Source organism: Mustela lutreola, chromosome 7 (assembly GCF_030435805.1).
Source record: "Mustela lutreola isolate mMusLut2 chromosome 7, mMusLut2.pri, whole genome shotgun sequence".
Taxonomy (NCBI): Eukaryota; Metazoa; Chordata; class Mammalia; order Carnivora; family Mustelidae; genus Mustela; species Mustela lutreola.
Genome location: NC_081296.1, coordinates 126,311,486 through 126,331,539, shown reverse-complemented (window position 1 = coordinate 126,331,539; position 20,054 = coordinate 126,311,486). Strand labels below are relative to the sequence as shown.

General features: G+C 36.5%; 1 protein-coding gene across 3 annotated transcripts in view; it reads left to right on the top strand.

Annotated features, from left to right (window-relative positions):
- The window catches only part of SPATA7 (spermatogenesis associated 7), a 39,397-nt gene extending 19,343 nt beyond the window's left edge, over positions 1-20,054 (top strand). For 2 of the 3 annotated variants that reach the window (XM_059182596.1, XM_059182595.1), the window contains 8 exons: positions 531-664; positions 8,336-8,811; positions 9,920-9,986; positions 12,219-12,334; positions 13,798-13,851; positions 15,751-15,828; positions 19,015-19,072; positions 19,333-20,054. In XM_059182596.1, the coding sequence (XP_059038579.1) occupies positions 531-664; positions 8,336-8,811; positions 9,920-9,986; positions 12,219-12,334; positions 13,798-13,851; positions 15,751-15,828; positions 19,015-19,072; positions 19,333-19,902 (1,553 nt within the window). In that variant the 3' untranslated portion in view covers positions 19,903-20,054. Of the gene's footprint in view, positions 1-512; positions 665-8,335; positions 8,812-9,919; positions 9,987-12,218; positions 12,335-13,797; positions 13,852-15,750; positions 15,829-19,014; positions 19,073-19,332 lie in introns of all 3 variants that reach the window. The other variant, XM_059182594.1, reaches the window with a different exon arrangement.

Genomic DNA, 20,054 nt, shown 5'->3' with positions numbered 1-20,054 from the left:
CTAAAGTGCAAAAACACTTTTTTCATTTATATTTCCAAATGAATAGTGCTTAAGAGATAGTAGAAATCAGTTATCCTAATTGAAAATAATGTTATCTTTTTGAAGTCTATAAAAGTTAAATTTATATGGTATGTGATGTTATTGACAATAATATTGCATTTTGGGGGAAAGTGTATGGACTAATTCAGACTGCATTTGGTGATGACAGAGTCACAAACAAAACATAAAGCATTTCTCACCTTCAGTATTGCTGTGAATATCTGCTAGGAATTGCTTCCTTGAGCTCTTAGGCTTAGCTAGTTTGTCACATCTTGTTTATGTTTTTTAAATAATGCACTTAAAGTTTCTGTAAATTAAATATTTGTTAGCTTCCCTTTGTACAGAAGAGTGTATGGATTTTTATTTATATATATCAATAGTATAAACATTTTTAGCAAGAAAAAAAATGTGCCCTTTATTAGTCTTCTAAGACCAAAACCTTAATTTTTCTGTTTTGTTCTTTATTTTAAAAGATTTGTTTTCCCCATCAGATGCAGACCAACAACGAAGAGAGAAACTCAAAAAGGAATTAGCACGATGTGAAAGGGAGTTGAAATTAAGTAAAACAGCAGTGCAGGCCAATTCTAAAAATAATTCTAAGTCATTATTTAACACTCTACAAAAGGTAAGATAGTATTTTTGCCTGTTAAAAGCAGATGTTTCTAAGGTATTTCATTAGTGGTACAACCTGACTTCATGGTGGTATGTTTACTGTAGGTCAGAATCAGTAAACTTCTTATGTAAAGAGCCAGGTAGTAAATATTTTAAGCTTTTCAGGGCCACAGTCTCTCACAATTCTTGTGCCCTTGGACTGTAGCCACAGATAAGATGTAAATGAATGGTCATAGCTGAGTTCCAGTAAAACTTTATTAAGAAAGACAGTAAGCCATATTTGACCTCCAGGCTAATGTTTACTGACATCTGCTCTTGGTGTTTTGTGATACCCTTTAATATCTGATTGAGGAAGTTCTCTTATTCTTCATTTGCTTGGGGATTTGTTTTTCTTTCTCATGAATGGATGTTAATTTTATAAAATGCTTTTTCTGCATTTTTTGAAAACATAGTATTTTCTTTTTAATTTGTGTATGTGGTGAATTATAGACAAGTTTCTAATGTTAAAACAACTTTGCATTCCTAGTATAAACACAATCTTGTCATAATGCAATACATTTTTATACATTGCTGGATACAGTTACTAATATTTGTCTAGGATTTTAGCATCTACCACCATTTTTTTTTAAGATTTTATTTATTTGACAGAGACACAGCAAGAGAGGGAACACAAGTGGGGGGAGTGGGAGAAGGAGAAGCAGGCTTCCCATTGAGCAAGGAGCCCCATGTAGGACTCTATCCGAGGACCTTGGGATCATGACCTGAGCTTAAGGCAGACACTTAACGACTGAGCCACCCAGGCACCCCGATCTACCACATTATTGATACTGACTTGTCATTTTCCTTTTTTTCTACTCTATATATGGTTACAGTAGCCTCATAAAATAAATTGGGTGCTATTACCTTTTTTTTTCCATGCTCTAGAATAGTTTCTGTAAGTTTGGACTTTTTATTTGGTGGCTCAACATTAAAAATACCTGGGCCTAGAGTTTTTCTTTGTTAGAAGCTTTTTGTTTACTAATTCAAGTTTTTGAATCATTATGGAACTATTTTTTGTTGTTGTTGTTTTTATGCTGGAAGTTGTCCATTTCATCTAGATTTTCAAATTTTTGGCATAAATTTATTTAAATATAATCTCTTAATCTCTCCTGAATAAGTATTATTTCCCCATTTTTATTCCTCATGTTGTTTGTGCCTTTATTCTTCTTTCTTTGATTTTTTTCCTCACCAGAGATTTGTCTTTTTTTTAACCTTTCTAAAGGACATTTTGTTTTACCTCATTAATCTTCCCTATTATATTTTGTTGGGTTTTTTTGTTTGTTTTTGTTTTTGTATTTCGTTTTTTAATGTCTGCTCCTATCTTTCTTTTCCCCTTTTGGTTTTCTTTGGATTTATTTTGTCTTACTTTCCTACTTTTGCTTAGCTTGTTTTCAGCTAACTTCTGGACAGTATAAGCATATTTTTTAAGGTTATAAATTTTCCTCCACATGCTGCTTTAGCTGCATCCCACAAGTTTTTAATGTGGTATTTTTATTATGATTTAATTCAGAGTATTTTCCATTATAATCTCTTTTTTAACCCGAGTCATTTAGGAGTATTTCTTAATCTGTGTCTATTTTTTTTTTCCTACAAGTTTTCTCTTGTTCCAGATTTCTAGCCTAATCATAGAATAACTATATGATGCTGATCTCTTGAAATTTGTTGAGAAATTTGTTTTATGGCCCAGTAGGTAGACAAACTTCTTAAAATGCACTGTCAAGATGTATTTGAAAATATTCTATAGCTGTTGTGTACAGTATTTACTATCCCGTGTATTCATTAGATTAAATTTCATATTCATTCAGATCTTACTGATTTGTCTGATCAGTCTGTCATTTATTAAGAGAAATCTTCTATAGGATATTTCTCTAAAAAATTGAACTGCCATGGTGCCTGGGTGGCTCAGTTGGTTAAGTGACTGCCTTCAGCTTAAGTCACGATCCCAAGTCCCGGGTTGGGCTCCCAACTCCATGGTTAGTCTGCTTCTCCCTCTGACCTTCTCTGCTCTCATACTCTCTCTTTCTCTTTCCCTCAAACAAATAAATAAAATATTTTTTAAAATAGTACTGCCAATTTTTGTTTTATAGATTATGAGTCTATATTATTATTCTACATATACAGATTTAGAGATAATATATTTTCTTGGTGAATCAAACCTGTTATCACTGCTTTGAGTTTGTCTTAATGTTTTTTGTATTAAAGTGTTTTCTGATAATGATATAGTTAAACCAGTTTTCTTTTGATTAGTACTTTCTTGATATATCTTTTTCCATTTCTTAATCCTAATATTTTAGGAGGACCCTAAAGTTTGGTTTGGGTTGTTTTGTTTTGTTTTTTTTTTTTTAGATTTTTTTTTTTTTTTTTTTTTAGATTTTATTTATTTACTTGACAGAGAGAGACACAGGGAGAGAGGGAACACAAGCAGGGGGAGTGAGAGAGGGAGAAGCAGGCTTCCCATAGAGCAGGAGCTGAAGGCAGACACCCAGGCACTTTTTTTTTTTAAAGATTTTATCTATCAGAGAGTGAGAGAGAGAGCTCACACACAGGGGGAACAGCAGGCAGAGGGAGAAGCAGGCTCTCTGCTGATCTAAGGAGCCCAGTGCAGGACTGGATCCCAGGACCTGAAGCTGAAGGTAGATGCTTAAACAACTGAGCTACCCAGGTGTCCCTAAAGATTTTGTTTTTAATGAATTCTATACCCAATGTGGGCTCAAACTCACAACCCCAAGATCAAGAGTCACATGCTCTACCAACTAAGCCAACCAGGTGCCCCTTAATGATTGTACTTTATAACTGAAAATTTAAAATATTTTTCTATCAATATAAATTAATAATTATATTTGGGGATAAAAATAGAGTTTGTTAAAAATATATAATTAAATCTGTAAATGTAAGAGTATTTTCTTTCATTTTCCTTTAGCTTTTGTAATCTTTTTTCTGACTCCATAAAGTAGTTCATTTATGTTTTATATGTGTGTGTATTATATATATTTTTTAACTTGCCTACATTTTTTCTAAGCCTTGCTGATAAATATTTAGACAAGTTCAGATTCAAATTATTATTTTTGGTATATTTAATAATTGGGTTTTATGGTTAATAGATACCTATCTTAATTATAGTCTGCATTTACTGAACTTTGCTACAAATAAAAAGAAAATGCTAACTTTAGTGGCACCTGGATGGCTCAGTTGGTTAAGCGTCTGCCTTCAGCTCCAGTCAGGATCCCAGGGTCTTGGGATCCCAGGGTCCCACATCAGGGTCTCTGCTCGGTGGGAGCCTGCTTCTCCCTCTTCCTCTGCCTGATGCTCTGCCCGCTTGTGCTCTCTCTGTCTCTCTCTCTCTCTGCCAAACAAATAAATAAAATCTTAAAAAAAAAAGAAAGAAAGAAATGCTAACTTTACCCTCTGAACATATTAGCCATTTATATACATGAGATCATATAATCAAAAGCCTTTTCTCATAATTGCCTATACAGTCATGCTGTTTTTCTCTCACACTTTGACTCATCTCAGGAGCCTCTGGTACCTTCCAGTCTGTACCCTATAACCTCCACGCAATTATTCACCACTCACTCACATCTCTGACACATCACTTACTACTTGCTATTATGATTAACTGAATATGTGTATATGACCCATATTCCTTTTTTTTTTAAAGATTTTATTTATTTATTAGACAGAGATCACAAATAGGCAGAGAGGCAGGCAGAGAGGCGGGGGCGGGGGAAGCAGGTTCCCCACCGAGCAGAGAGCCAGACTCGGGGCTTGATCCCAGGACCCCCCACACCATGACCTGAGCAAAGGCAGAGGCTTAACCCACTGAGCCACCCAGGTGTCCCATGACCCATATTCCTAAATAAATCTATGAAACATGTTTAAAGCAGTATGAAACAATGAAAAGCAAGAACTACCAATTTCTTTTATAAAATATAATCTGAAACTTTTTTTCAAAACAAGTGTTAACTAAATTTTTAAATAATTTGTACCCACCCTTTTCTGCAATTGGATTGATCTCTCAACTGCTTTAAAATCTGACAATTGGAGGAGCTTCTGGTTGAGTGTCCTTTGGGCTCAGGTCATGCATGGTTTCAGGGTCCTGGGATCAAGCCCCACATGCGGCCCTGTGTGGGGCTCATGTTCTCTCAAATAAATAAATAAAATCCTTTAAGATTAATTAGCTAATTAATTTTAAAAATCTGACAATTGGAAAATCTTTGAATACTATTTCGTCTGACATTTTCCCTGAAAACATTTAGTACTTAGTTCTGATTATAAACTTTGATATGTGTTCTTACATGAAAACATTTTGAGTATATAAACTATGCAGTAATTATCACTTTGCATGAATTTTTAAAATCACAGAAACAGTTCACAAAAAACTTGCATTGAACTGTAAAGCTGACTTAAAGTCAACATGGTCAAATTACCACCAGAATTTTTGTTCCATTCACATGTAATTGATAAACCCTTTCCTGATTTTAGAACCTAACAGTTATCTGTTTTTCAGATTTTGGTGAATTTACCAGTGTGTTGCATATTTTCTGTGAAAATTATATCCAAGCTTTCTGATATTCATAGCTACAGGAAACTATAATATAATCTCAAAAAAGCAGAGGTATAATTGATTTCATACTATGTTCTACTGGTTTCCAAAGAAAAAAAGAGTGTAGAATGCCTAGGTGGCTCAGTGGGTTAAGCTTCTGCCTTTGGCTCAGGTCATGATCTCAGGATCCTGGGATCAAGCCCCACATCGGGCTTTCTGCTCAGCAGGGAGCTTGCTTCCCCTCTCTCTCTGCCTGCTTCTCTGCCTACTTGTGATCTCTCTCTCTCTCTCTCTCTGTCAAATAAATAAAATCTTAAAAAGAGAGAGAGGAAGTGTAGAATACAAGGTAGGAATTATGAGACATAAAAATACAGGAAAGCTTCTTGCTTTTAGTCAGTTCAAAAGCAATTTTTCCAGCTCATTTCAGATAGATGAGAGTATATTTCTGCCTTTAAAGACTTTTTTTGGTGTTTCATTTTGTTTACTAAAATACCATTACTGATGAGAATTTTCTTACAGGCAGTCTAATGCCTTGTGCATTTCTGCCTGCTCTGATCTCAGCCTGTACTGTTCCTCTAAGTGTAAGTAATTCCTGTGATTATTATTTTAAAACCCTGTAGGATTTTTCAGATCCTACTTAGAAACTTTTCCCCTGGGAGCCAAAGTCTTGTGGTATATAAGCTATGAGTCTTGTTTGGAAGCACTTTTTTTTTCTTTTTTTTTTTTTTCTAAAGATTTTATTTATTTATTTGACAGACAGAGATCACAAGTAGGTAGAGAGGCAGGTGGAGAGAGAGGGGGGAGCAAGCTCCCCAATGAGCAGAGAGCCCGATGTGGGGCTCGATCTCGGGACCCTGACACCATGACCCCAGCCGAAGGCAGAGACACTAACCCACTGAGCCACCCAGGTGCCCCTGGGAGCACTTTTTAAAACTAATATATTGAAATCCTTTAAGAAGTACCCTAGTGATTCAGAATTTAATGCAAAAATATTTCCTTGCCTTGACTAATTTTGCCTTATATTTGAGATCAGGTTAGAAAGTACTTGGAAAGGAAATGGCAGGTGACTTGACCAGTTTTAGGCTTCAATTAAATTATTCAGTCATCTGCAATTTTCTTACTTAGATAAATCAGTACGTAGGCAGCTGACAGATTCACCATCAGGAAAAGAGTTAAAATCAGTTTCAAATTCCTCGTGGTGTAAAAAGTCTAAAATACAGGAACACCTGGCTGGCTTGGTCAGTAAAGCATATGACTCTTGATCTTGGGGTCGAGTTCGACCCCCACATTGTGGGTAGAATTTACTTTTAAAAAAATCTAAAATATGTAATTTTCAGATGAGATTTTTAATAGACAATGTGATACAGTGGTATAGAGCATAGGCTCAGCCTGGGTCTAAATCTATGAGACCCTGCACCACCTGAGTTTCTTCATCTCTGAAATAAAAGTAGTATTTGTATCACCACCCAAAAGTTGATGGGAGGATTAAATGAGTTGTGCATGTAAATTACTTAGAACTGTACCTTATAGATAGTCAGCATAGTAACTTACGAGTAGCAGTGATAGAAGTTCTTAATTGTCCTCTTTTATCCTGCTCAATGGCAAGAATAGTACCTTGCACACAGGAAGCACTCAGCTATTCTCTTACTCAGCTTGTCCATCTTCTTCTCTTTCTCTCTCTGTGAGCTTGAAGGGCAGAAGTAACAGCTAACTACTAGCCATTGTCCCCTCAGACTCTATGCCTTCCATGTAACTTCCCCTCTACCTAATAAAGTGCCTCACAGTTCTACAAAGGATACAAAGGTGTCCATAAAGTCTGGAATCATAGACATGGCATCTTGGGCATCTAATCTGTAAAAGAATAAAATATTATCTATGTTTTAAGACTTTGTGTCAGGGCACCTGGGTGGCTCAGATGGCTAAGTGTTTACCTTCGGCCCAAGTCATGATCCCAGCATCCTGGGAGCGAGCCCCACATCAGGCTCCTGTCTCAGCAGGGAGTCTGCTTCTCCCTCTCCTTCTGCCTTTCCCCCTGTTCATTCTCTCTCTCTATCTCTATCGCTCTGTCTCAAATAAGTAAATAAAATCCTTTAAAAAAATTGTTAGAAAAAAAAAAAAGACTTTGTGGATACCCTATAGAAATGGTTCTTTCAAAATTAAACCAAAAAGAAATAGAGCAGTCCAAAAGTTCAAAGTCTTTTCAGCTTTCCCTTCTCATGAGAAGTTGAGAAGTTCCTTTTCATTTCTTCAAAGCCCTGAAGTCTGAGGAACTGCTGACACTGGAGATTTCCAGAAAGACATGATGAGAAGGGAAGGATGTTGCCACCAAGAGAGTGGTTGAGGAGGGGATTGGTATTCACGAGTGGTTTGGAAATTATCAGATAAAACTGAGATCTACCTGTAGATCTCAATATACAAGTTCAAGACCACAAATATAGGTAGATGTTAGTAATTTTTTTTTTTTTTTAGTTTCAGAAAGTACAATGATTGCTGGGGCACCAGGGTGGCTCAGTCGATTAAGTGTCTGGCTTCAGCTCAGGTCTTGATCCCCATGTTGGGCTCCCTGCTCAGCGGGGAGTCTGCTTCTCTCTTTCCCTTTGTCCCTACCCCCGACTCGTGTTCTCTCCCTCTCTCTGTCTCTCTTATTCACTCTGTCAAATAAATCTTTTAAAAAAAGAAAAATGATGGATATTACTTATGTTTAGAATTATATTTTTTATACTAATAATTCAAAACCTTGAATAGGACTTCATATATAGGGGCGCCTGCGGGGCTCAGTGGGTTAAAGCCTCTACCTTCAGCTCGGGTCATGATCTCAGGGTCCTTGGATTGAGCCCCGCATCGGGCTTTCTGCTCAGCAGGGAGCCTGCTTCTTCCTCTCTCTCTGCCTGCCTCTCTGCCTGCTTGTGATCTCTGTCTGTCAAATAAATAAATAAAATCTTTAAAAAAAAAAAAAAAAACTTCATATACAATGCCAACATCTTCAGGAATATATAATCTCCAAACCCACAAAGGCAGCTCTTTTTTGGTGTATAATGTGGAGATCCCCAATTATGTAAATTTTTAAACATAATTGATGACCATCAAACCAAATGTTCTCAGCCCTCAGGAGAACCAGAAGATGAAGATATGTTAATCAGAGAAGTGAATGGATTTCCATCCTTTACAAAGTCACCAGTAACTTCTTCAGAGAGACTACACCTCAATCTTCTACCTAAACCTGATAAAGTCTTCACAAATGGTACTGAGAAGAACTCTAGTTCTTCTGTGTTCAACATGGATTACACTGCCTCTGGGCCCAGGAAAGCGTGCTCTGGAACTTCATATGGCAGAGGGCCCAAGAGCACATTCCCAAATACCCATCGGTTTCAGTTAGTTATATCAAAAGCACCCAGTGGGGACCTTTTGGATAAACATTCTGAACTCTTTTCCAACAGACATTTGCCATTCACTCCACGCACTTTAAAAACAGAAGCAAAATCTTTCTTGTCACATTATCGATATTATACGCCTGCCAAAAGAAAAAAGGATTTTACAGATCAGCGGATAGAAACTGAAACTCAGACTGAGTTAAGCAGGTATGGCACATTCACAGCCATTAGTAAGTCCTTCAGGGTGTTGTAGAATTAAATAATAATAATCTTTATTTTTTATCATGTATCTAATGCATCAGACTTAAGGTCTGGTAGTGCTCTTTTGAATGATGAGATTAATGGGACTTTTCCTTTTGCTTGTATCACTGGAACTACCTAAGTGATTGTTGAAAAGTAACTATAAAACTTGTCAATCTCCTTATAAACAGAGATGTTACATATTTTAATTTATTGTTTCAAACATGGTATAGGCTTTTAGAGAATTCACTTTCAGAGAATCCTCAAAATAAGTCATCAAACAGCATTGTGTAATTATGCCTATAGATTTGTGTTAAAAATGGCAAAACAATGAGCTATCAAGGAAAAAAACACTTTCTCTGACTCTCCCTGAGCTCCTTTCCTGCAAATATTCAACCCCATTCTTATATAACAACTCCTCCCAGGAATAATTTAGCCAAGTGGGATAATTTCTAGAAATTAAGTATAATTTGCTTCAATAATGTTTTCATATTTGATAGCGCCTGGCACAAAATGAATATTCAGTAAAAGTCTGCCAAATGATTGAAGAAAAACAAATCTTACAAAGTATTAATAACTGATTTGTGATTTTTTTTCCTAGAATTACATAAACAACTATTTACCTGGTCCTAGGTTTTAGCTATTTTTAGAAAGCAAAAAACAATTTAGGACTAGTATTCTTTTCTCTGTGTATAGAGAAGAGGTACGATAATATCAGATGAGTCTGTGTTCATTTAACCTCAAGAATTAAGGAATGGGGAGAAACGAGAAAAGCAAGCATATTATATCCTTTTTTTTTTATTATACGTCTGACAGCTTTTTAGGATAATAGATCCTATTTCCCTATTCCCATTCTATCCAGCTGAAATCTAGCTGCTGTTCAAAGAAAATGGGAAAAATAAGCTGTGTAATCCAAACCATATCTATGTCCTGATTATATAATTAGAAATCACACATTTTATAAGAATAGATGGATTTCATCTCTTATATCTGAGAGGTTTTTTAAGACAGTAAACTTGCTATCAGGGTATTTGTACTTCGAAGCTTGACAGTTACTTCTTTTAAAATATTACAGCTTTAAATCTGATTTTGAGACAGTTGACACCAAGAACTTCACAGATTCAGAAGAAAACACAGAACAGGTAATAAAAATGAGATCTCTTTGTGTGCCACATTGGAATTATAGCTGCTTTAACTTAATAAAATATGTGTAGCTCTTTGGACTTGAATAATCTCTTGGTGACACTTCTTGTAGATGATGTAACCAGTATAGAGAAGGACTAACTATTTATACATGGCCATAGCTCTCTTTGAATGGCCAGATGGATCCTGCTTAGTCTGGGAAATCATTTGTTGTTAGCACTTTTTCTAGATGGTTGGTTGGCTGGCTGGCTAGATGAATAAATGAATAAGATACCTTAAATGTTGCTTTCAGAGATGTAGACTTGGATCACTGAAGGAGCCAGAAAAGCAATACAGAAGTTATTTTAGTTTCTATGCCAGTACTTTTTTAAATTGCCACTGATTATTGGAAATTATACATAGTATAAGAATAGATGAATATCATTCTTTTGTATTTGCTTTTACTTTTTTCTAGACCATAAGGCTCTTTTCAGTAGCATTTATGTTTTTGAGTGCTTGGTCATTTTTTTTAAAATATTACAGCTTTAAGTCAATTTTCTCATAAACTGATTATTTTTATTTTAGGGGTATTAATCATACACTTGTGTCCTAGTTTAAATTTATTCTTTATAAAAAAACAGTTTGTCTATTAAAATGCCAAACACAGGGATGCCTGGGTGGCTCATTCAGTTAAGCATGAGACTTCAGCTCAGGTCATGATATCAGGGTCCTGGGATCGAGTCCCACAGTCAGGCTGTCTGGTCACTGGGGAGTCTGCTTCTGCCTCTCCCCCAACCTGCGCACACTCTCTCCCTTCCTCTATCTCTCATGAATAAATAAAAATCTTTTAAAAAGAAGTATTGAATAAAATAAAATGTCAAACAGATTTTGGGGATAAAAGAATAAAATATAATCTTCTCTTCTGGATATGGGTAGATAATTGTCAGTTTCCATCTCAGTCATAAATACCTGTTTGACATGGGACCCTGCCATTTAAAGCCCAAAGGCAATCACTTATCCTCTGAGAGCTCTACATCTAGAAAAACTACTTAATGTGTAGGATCACTGGAAAGTGTAAATGATATAGGTAAAGTGCCTAGCCTGAGAAGGGCTCCGTAAATTATGGCTATGACTAGCTTGAGACTTAGGAAGACAGTTAGCTCTGTAGATAACTAAATAAAGCAGAAATCCCACTTTCATGACATTGTGCTCCAAATGCTTATCCATAACCCTATAAGAAAATGATGTGTCCTTTACTCCATAATCTGTACCACCAGCAATCTACTTGGGAAACTTAGTAAGTATTAATCTACAATAGACCAGATTTTAACAGCACCTTACATAATTTGGCATTGTGAAGATTAAACTAATAATGCAAGTAAATGCTTGGCACAGTAAGTAGCACATAGTAAGGATTCCATAAAGGTAAGCTGCCATTATTTTTGTTTGTTAATATCATTGATTGTACTGTCAGAGCTACCACTGCTTCTCTATATTTGATATATTGGCTTTTGAAACAAATGGGCTATTTGAATTTCTGTTATAATGATATATTTTGTACATTTTTTAGGGGTTACTTAAAACCTGCAAATTTACTTCATTTTCTCTTTGTGTAGTTTATTTATGGTAATTCCTTAATGGATTTAAAATATCCCTTATTAAAATATAAGAAATAAGAAGCTATTTTTACCTTGCTTTAAATACATTTAAGAAAGAAGTCCTTGAGTGGTGCCGGGGTGGCTCAATCAGTTACACATCTGCCTGTGGCTCAGGTCATGATCTCAAGGCCCTGGGATCAAGCCTCGCATCAGGCTCTCTGTGCTTCCCCTGCCCTGGCTCTTTCTGCATCCTTCCCCCTCAAATAAATAACTAAAATCCTTAAAAAAAAAAAAAAAAGGAATCCTTGATTGGGTAGAAAAAAAATTTTTTTTCTTTTTATTTAACAGAGATCATAAGTAGACAGACAGAGAGGCGGGGGGTGGCGAGCAGGCTGCTCCCTGAGAGCCCCATGTGGGGCTCAATCCCAGGACCCTGAGATCATGACCTGAGCTGAAGGCAGAGGCTTAACCCACTGAGCCACCCAGGCGCCCTGAAAATGTATTTTAAAACAGCCTTGGTCATAGTATATCAGTCACTTTTGCCTATGGGATAGCTCCTTGACTTTTTTGAAATTTGCTATTTTGCTTTATTTCTGCTTTCATAATGTATTGTTGAAGCAAAATAAAGTTTGATTCTTCTCATTACATCCCCAGGCATCTAATTGTATGACATATGATATCAAAGAAAAAATAGCTCCTTTACCTTTACAAGGGCATGACTTACCGTGGGACGAGATTAAAGATGGCACTCTCCAGTGTTCCTCACCAAGGTAAACAGCTTACAGAAGTCATTACCACTGTCTATTTAACTGCTTTCCTGTATAACAGATAATATTTGCAACATAAGTACTATTCTAATTACGTGCACTCTAATCTCTTTTGGTGTTCTACAATTCAGTGGCAGTGTTAGTTTTACTAAGGAAATTTTACAAAGTAGGTACTCAATAAAAGTTTAAGTGAATTCATTTGCTAATTCATTAACAAAGAAAAAGGCAATACTGGCTTGTATTATTTGCCATTGCTATTCATATGAAAAGGCATTTTCCTGGGGCGCCTGGATGGCTCAGTTAAGTATCCAATTCTTGATTTTGGCTCGGTCATGATCCCAGGGCCTTGAAATTAAGCCCCGCACTGGGCTTCCTGCTGGGTGTGGAGCCTCTTAAGATTCTCTCTCTCTCTCTCTCTCTGCCCCCCAACCCCCGCACACATGCACAATCTTGAAAGAAAGAAAAGAAAGGGATTTTCCTGAAGACAAATCCTGTGGCAAAAATAATTGTGAAGAACCTCACAATTTGAGGATTCATAATTCATGATTTTGAATATTTACCATATGCTAGTGTGGTATCTGTCACTGCTGTGTAACTGGCATTGTTTTTAAAAGCTACACATCATATTTCATAATTATGGAATACTACACCTAAGTAAAAATGATAGGTTAGCAAAAATGCCTTTGATAGTTATAGCTGTCAGATATATTTCCAGTATCAGATGTTATATATGAGATGGAGGTGGAAATAAAGGACTAGAGATTAAAAAGAGGGCAAGAATGAGTTGTCATATAGCAGACCAGAAGGCCAAGCACACGGTATCCCTCAGAGCCCAGGTCCTCCCTTGGGCCCTTCCCAGGGAGATGGCACCTGGCAGGGCTGTGGGCGGTTCATTCCTAACCTCTCTTGTCTTGAAATTCATGATGCTTCCGTACTCGTAACAAGATTTATAAGCTAACCCTTGCGCCACTCTGCAATGAATATGAAGAATGACCTAAAGAAAGGAACATTTGGGCGCCTGGGTGGCTCAGTGGGTTAAAGCCTCTGCCTTTGGCTCGGGTCATGGTCCCCGAGTCCTGGGATTGAGCCCCGCATCGGGCTCTCTGCTCAGCGGGGAGCCTACTTCACCCCCCACCCACCCTCTGCCTGACTCTCTGCTTATCTGTGATCTCTGTCTGTCAGATAAGTAAATAAAATCTTAAAAAAAAAAAATGTCTTTGCTACTTACTTACACCCATCCTTGGCAAGTTACCCAACCATTCTGGCCCCTGGTGAACTCATCAGTCAGTAGAAAAAATAATACCTACCTAATATACCAGTCAGGGTTGTTCTGAATATTAGATCAGATCATGGATATGAAAGTACTTTAAAAATTCTAAAATACATTATTACTAATATAATATTATTGAAAACTTACTGTATGCCAATCATTGTTTTGTTCAAATATTGTAATTTTCTCTTTCCAGGGCAGTATGTCAATATTCCCTGCAGCTTCCTCCAGAGAGAAAAATCCACTCTGGGTAAGATTTTTTTACCTCTTCATTTTGCTTAGCGGAAATCAAGAATTAAGAAACACAAACTGGGGCACCTGGGTGGCGCAGTGGGTTAAGCCTCTGTCTTCAGCTCCGGTCATGATCTCAGGGTCCTGGGATTAAGCCCCATATCTGGCTCTCTGCTTAGCAGGGAGCCTGCTTCCCCCTCTCTCTACCTGCCTCTCTGCCTACTTGTGATCTCTCTTTGTCAAATAAATAAATAAAATCTTTAAAAAAAAAAAAAAAAGAGAGGCTGCCTGGGTGGCTCAGTGGATTAAAGCCTCTGCCTTCAGCTCAGGTCATGATCTTGGGGTCCTGGGATCGAGCCCTGCATCGGGCTCTCTGCTTGGCGGGAAGCCTGCTTTCCCCTCTCTCTCTGCCTGCCTCTCTGCCTATTTGTGATCTCTGTCAAATAAATAAATAAAATCTTTAAAATTTAAGAAAAAAAGGGATCACACAAACTATTATTAAATAAATCAGGACTGAATTCTAATTTCTCTTACAACTAGCTTTGAAGTTCAGTCATATAATATGCCCTCAATTTGAGAATGATCAGAATTTTCTGAAATAGTTGTCAGTCACTTCATCTTTATGTCCAGGGGAAATTCGTCCCTAAGTAAACACAGACTTTGGGTAGCTCAGGATACCCTTCCAGGAGGTTTCTAACCTCACCAGGTCTTTACAGATAGCATACTTCTAGGTTTTATTGTTGTTTTAGTCAAGCTATTATTTTTCAGGGAATATCATCTTTAAAAAAAAAAAAGATTTTTATTTATTTGACAGACAGAGATCACAAGTAGGCAGAGAGGCAGGCAGAGAAGAGGAAGCAGGCTCCTTGCTGAGAGAGCCCTATGATCCTAGAACCCCAGGATCATGACCTGAGCCAAAGGCAGAGGCTTTAACCCACTGAGCCACCCAGGCACCCCAAATATCATCTATTTTATAGAGTTCCATTTATTCTTAAACTTGCTGTGTAAATATTAGAGCCTGAGAATCAGTTTGAAAGTATAACTTTTTATGTAACATTTTAATCTTCTGTTATCTCATTTTCTTATTAATTCTTCCCATTATATTTACTTATTGAGTAATTGAGTGGTTACCTACTACTTATATTTTGTATGAAATCACTGATATCAGCTAATTGAAATCAAATTTATAATAGTATTCAGATTACTTGATGAGCTATTAAAATATGTTATAAGATAAATGTATCCACACAATTAAAATTATCACTACAATTATATACACAAATTTCCCTACTATCATATTTTTTCTCCTCTCCATAAATTTTGAAAAAAATAATTTTTTTTTTCTGCTGAATAAATTTCCCAGCATTCAAACAAGATGCTCTTCTAGGAGCAGAAGAGGATTTCACAGTTGCAGTTCTTTCTTTTCTGGATAAGTTTCCTCTTTCCCCTCCTCTAAGTGCCATCCACAGGACTTGCACCTCTGCTGCTGGACATGGTTAGAAGTCAGAGGACCCGGAAAATGCTTGTCAAGAACACACACCTCCTGTGGTTCACATTTGGTTCCCCTTTTGCCCTTGATTTGTTTTTTTGTTTGTTTTGTGTGGGGGTTTTTTTGTTTTGTTTTATTGGTTTTTGTTTGTTTGTTTGCTGTTTTAATTCCTGCTTATCTGTTAGTGCTGGATGAATGCGCTCCATATCTACGAAATTTTACTTTATTAGGGAACATTTTCTCCTCTTTAAATAAATTTATCTGCATATTTTAAGAATATAGACAGTTTTTTAATAACATTTCTCTTAATGAGCAATAACAGTATATTTGTCATAGTAATGGTAGATATTTCTCATTAGATACTCATATTTCCTCTAGTTTTCAAAGTAGGAAATAATTTTTATGCTGTGTACTGCTTTGTTTTCACAGTGAAGAAGAACTGTTATATCTGAGTTTCATTGAAGATGTAACAGATGAAATTTTGAAACTTGGTTTATTTTCAAACAGGTTAGTTTTTTTAAGTTCTATTATGGTGGTTGAATAGTATATTAAATACTCTTCCTTATCATGTTAATTCCTTTAAGTTAGTTCCACATACTAGGAAATGAAAAATTATGTTGCTTTCTTGTAAGGGGAGGGTGAACATTTTTTTTTTAATGAATTTTGCTGGAGGATTTATTTTACTAAGAATAACATTTTTCCCATTAATCTTTTTTTGTTAATTATTTTTATTAGCATATAATGTATTATTTACCCCAGGGGTACAGATCTGTGAATCGTCAGGCTTACACACTTAATTTTTTTTTTTAAGATTTATTTATTTATTTGAGAGAGAGAGCATGCAAGTGCGGGGAAGGGTAGAGGGAGAGAGAGACAAGCGGACTTCTTACTGAGCACAGAGCTTGATACAGGGCTCAATCTCACAACCCTGAGACTGTCACCTGAACCAAAATCAAAAGTCAGATGCTTAACTGAATGAGTCACCCAGGCGCCCCTTAGGGGACATAGTCTTATCATTGATAGCAAATTATAAAGAATGTTTAATTCTTACCATATAAGGCAAATTCACAATTTGAGGGAGTTACAGAAAAGAATAGAGATTTTATTCACTTAAATACTGTTATTTCTCTAAGATGCAGAGATCAGATTGGTGGTTGTCAGTGGTAGGGGGTAGGCAAAAGGTAAAAGTAGTCAAAAGGTAAAACTCCCAGTTATAAAATAAATAACTCATGGGGATATAATGTATAGCATGGCGACTACAGTTAATAGTACTACTGGGTTGGGCGTCTTGGTGGCTCAGACATTGAGTATCTGCATTCAGCTCACGTCATGACCCCAGGGTCCTGGGATGGAGGCCCACATCAGGCTCTGTGCTCAGCAGGAAGCCTACTTCTCCCTCTCCCACCCCCCCCCCTGCTTGTGTTCCCTCTCTGTCTCTCTCTCTGCCAAATAAATAAAATCTTAAAAAAAAAAAGTACTACTGAGTTGCATATTTGAAAGTACTTTGTGAAAGAGTAGATCTTAAAAGTGCTCACTACAAGAAAAAAATTATATAGCTGTGTGGTGATGGATATTAACTAGACTTACTTTGTTGATTATTTTACAATATAAACAAATATTGAACCATTTTGTATACCTTACACTAATATAATGTATGTCAGTTATACCTGAATTTAAAAAATTGATCACAGGGGCGCCTCAGAATAAACTGTTGAATATTTACAAGATGCCATCAGTTGGGCATCTTACTCTTGGTTTCAGCTTAAGTTGCATTCTCAGTGTTGTAGAATCAAGCCTTGTATCAGGCTCCCCACCCGGCATGGAGTGTGCGTGAGATTCCGTCTCTTCCCCTCCAGCTCATGCCCTCTCTCTCTCTAAAAATAAAATAATCTTTTTTTCTAAATCTATCACAAAAAAAGAAAAGAAGAAAATGAGGGATGCCTGGGTGGTTCAGTCAGTTAAGCATCTGCCTTTGGCTCAGGTTATTATCCCAGGGTCCTGGGATTGAGTCCTGCATTGGGCTCCTTGCTCAGGAGGAAGCCTGCTTCCCCCTCTGCTACTCCCCCTGCTTGTGCTCACTCTCTCTGACAAATATATAAAATATTTTTTTAAAAAAGAGAGAGAGAGAGGAAAGAAGAAAATGATATCCATATTTGAAAGATGTGAAACTCTCTTTATTCATAGGTAATGTTGTCATCCATGTAAAGATCCCACAGAGTCTACAAAAAAAAAATTATGCAAAAAAAACCCCCACTTTATCTCTTAGTTATAATAGGCTAGTGAATCAAATTTTTGTTTATCTGTAAAGATCCATCATCTCATTTTACTATTTGAAACTTGTCAGGAGAATCAAGGCAGGCATGTCTGGTACAACTGTCACTAGTAAAGTGAGAACCAATTAAAAGCTAGGTTTATACATTGTAAGTGAAATGGAAAGTTTACAAAACTAGATTAGGTATTTGTATATCTTAAGGAAACCATGTGGTCCTGAATCAGCTTGAACATTATCTAAAGTTCACTGGACACCACGGCCCACTTAATGTCATGTGTTATGGTTGATAAAAAAAAAAAAAACAACTAAGTAACCAAATAATATGTATTGTTTTTAATTCTTTTAAAAAATTGCTAAGTTGGGGCAAGCTGGGTGGCCCAGTTGGTTAAGCATCTGACTCTTGGTTTTAGCGCAGGTCATGATCTCATGGATCATGAGATCAAGCCCCGTGTCAGGCTCCCCACTCAGCAGAAAGTCTGCTTGAGATTCTCTCTCTCCCTCTGCTTCTGCCCCTACCCTCCCACTGTGTACACTCACTCTCTCCTCTCTCTCTCTAAAACAAATATATAAATATTTTTTTAAAATTGCTAACTAAAGTAGAACTACTAAATCTAAAATTGGCTCACTTCATTGATAAATAACAAATGGTAACAAAGGAGTTGTTTTCGATAAAGGTATTGAAACATTCATGTGATAATAAGACAAGCATAGTTGAAAAAATAATTTCTCTTGAGCCAGACACATCTGGGTTAAATTCTCTTAATGACCTGTGACCTTAGGGGAAAGGAGTCATCGTCTTAGAGGATTTTCTCATCTTTAAAATGATCTTTACAATACCTTTCTCTCCAAATATTGATCATGATTAGAGGTATAATGATTGTGTGTCTAGCACAAATGTCTAGCCCTTAGTGGTACTTAATAAGTGATAGCTTTTAGGTTATTATGTGGATTTACCATCAATGGAACTTTTTTTCAAATATTATTGAGGAAGCATTATAAAATAACTCTTTATAAGAGAATTTCCTTTAGGGTTTGGTTTGGGGGGGTGTGTATGTGAAAGAGAAGGAGAGGGAGAGGCTTTTGGTGTTTGCATATGTGTATGAGAGGAAAAAAAAGAATGCTTTTGGAAAGTGGCAGGGGTATTATTGGACCTCATTTAAAATATTTTCACAGAAATGTAAATGGTATATAATGTTTCAGAAACAATGGCATCTGTTATAAAACTTAAACAAAAAAGCCATACTAGCTCCCAAATTGAAGAACTTGACAGAATAGGGAAGGATTCGTGTTTAGCTTTGGAAAGAAAAGGAAGAATCTAAAAAATATTTTCCAACCTTTAGTAGTTTTGTTGTTGCATGGCTATTTTGTATTTAGTTGCTTTTCTGATTTTGAGACACTAACATTTCTATTTATCATTTTAGGTTTTTAGAACGCCTTTTTGAGCGACACATAAAACAAAATAAACATCATTTGGAGGAGGTTTGTCTTTCTTTAGACATTCATTAGAAAAAATTCTAACATGGAAAGAATTTTAAAGCTTTTCCACAGCCTCAAAGAATGCATTAAAGCAGATGCTTTTTTTCCCTTGCACCTTTTGTGTGTATGAGGGCAGTTGGGGGGGGTGGGGGGGTGCGGTGAAAGAAGTGTTAATCTTGCTGAGATGAGCAGCACTGCAGACAAAAGTAATTCAGTTTGACTAGCTTATTAATTAATGTAATTATTCTTGTCTTTAATCCTAGGGAAAAATGCGCCATCTGCTGCATATCCTGAAGATGGACTTAGGCTGCACATCCAGAGAAAACTCAGTAAAGCTGGATGATATTGATATGCTGAATTTACTTGATTTTGAACAGGCTGAGAATTCAGAAGAAGATGAAGATAAAAGCAAACACGATACCACAATTCAACAGGAACGTCAAGAATATCAAAAAGCTTTGGATATGTTATTGTCTATACCAAAAGATGAGAATGAGAGACTCTCTTCACCAAATGAATTTTTCCTGCCCATCTATAAATCAAAGTGCTCAGAAGGGGTTATAATTCAGCAAGTGAATGATGAAACAAATCCTGGACCTTCAGTTTGGGATGACAAAAATCCAAGTGTCTCTGACAACTTAGCAGACCAGGAGACTTCTGTGAATGTCATTGAAGGGGATAGTGACACTGAAAAGGTGGAGACTTCGAATGAATTATGTTGTCTTAGCACAGAACTCTCCCCGGCTGTTCAATTTCACAGTATCCAAGAGAACAACAGTCATGACATGGAAGGACCAACTCTTAAAATCATGGAAATGAGCATTGAGGACTGACCTTTGGATGTTTGATCTTCATTAATAAATATCCCAAGTGGCCAGTAATTCAATATTCCTTTTCCTCTGTTTTATTCTTTCATATATTAAGATTTCTGTATTTGCTTTCTATGCTCTATAATAAATTACCTTAAATTAGCAGCTTAAAACTA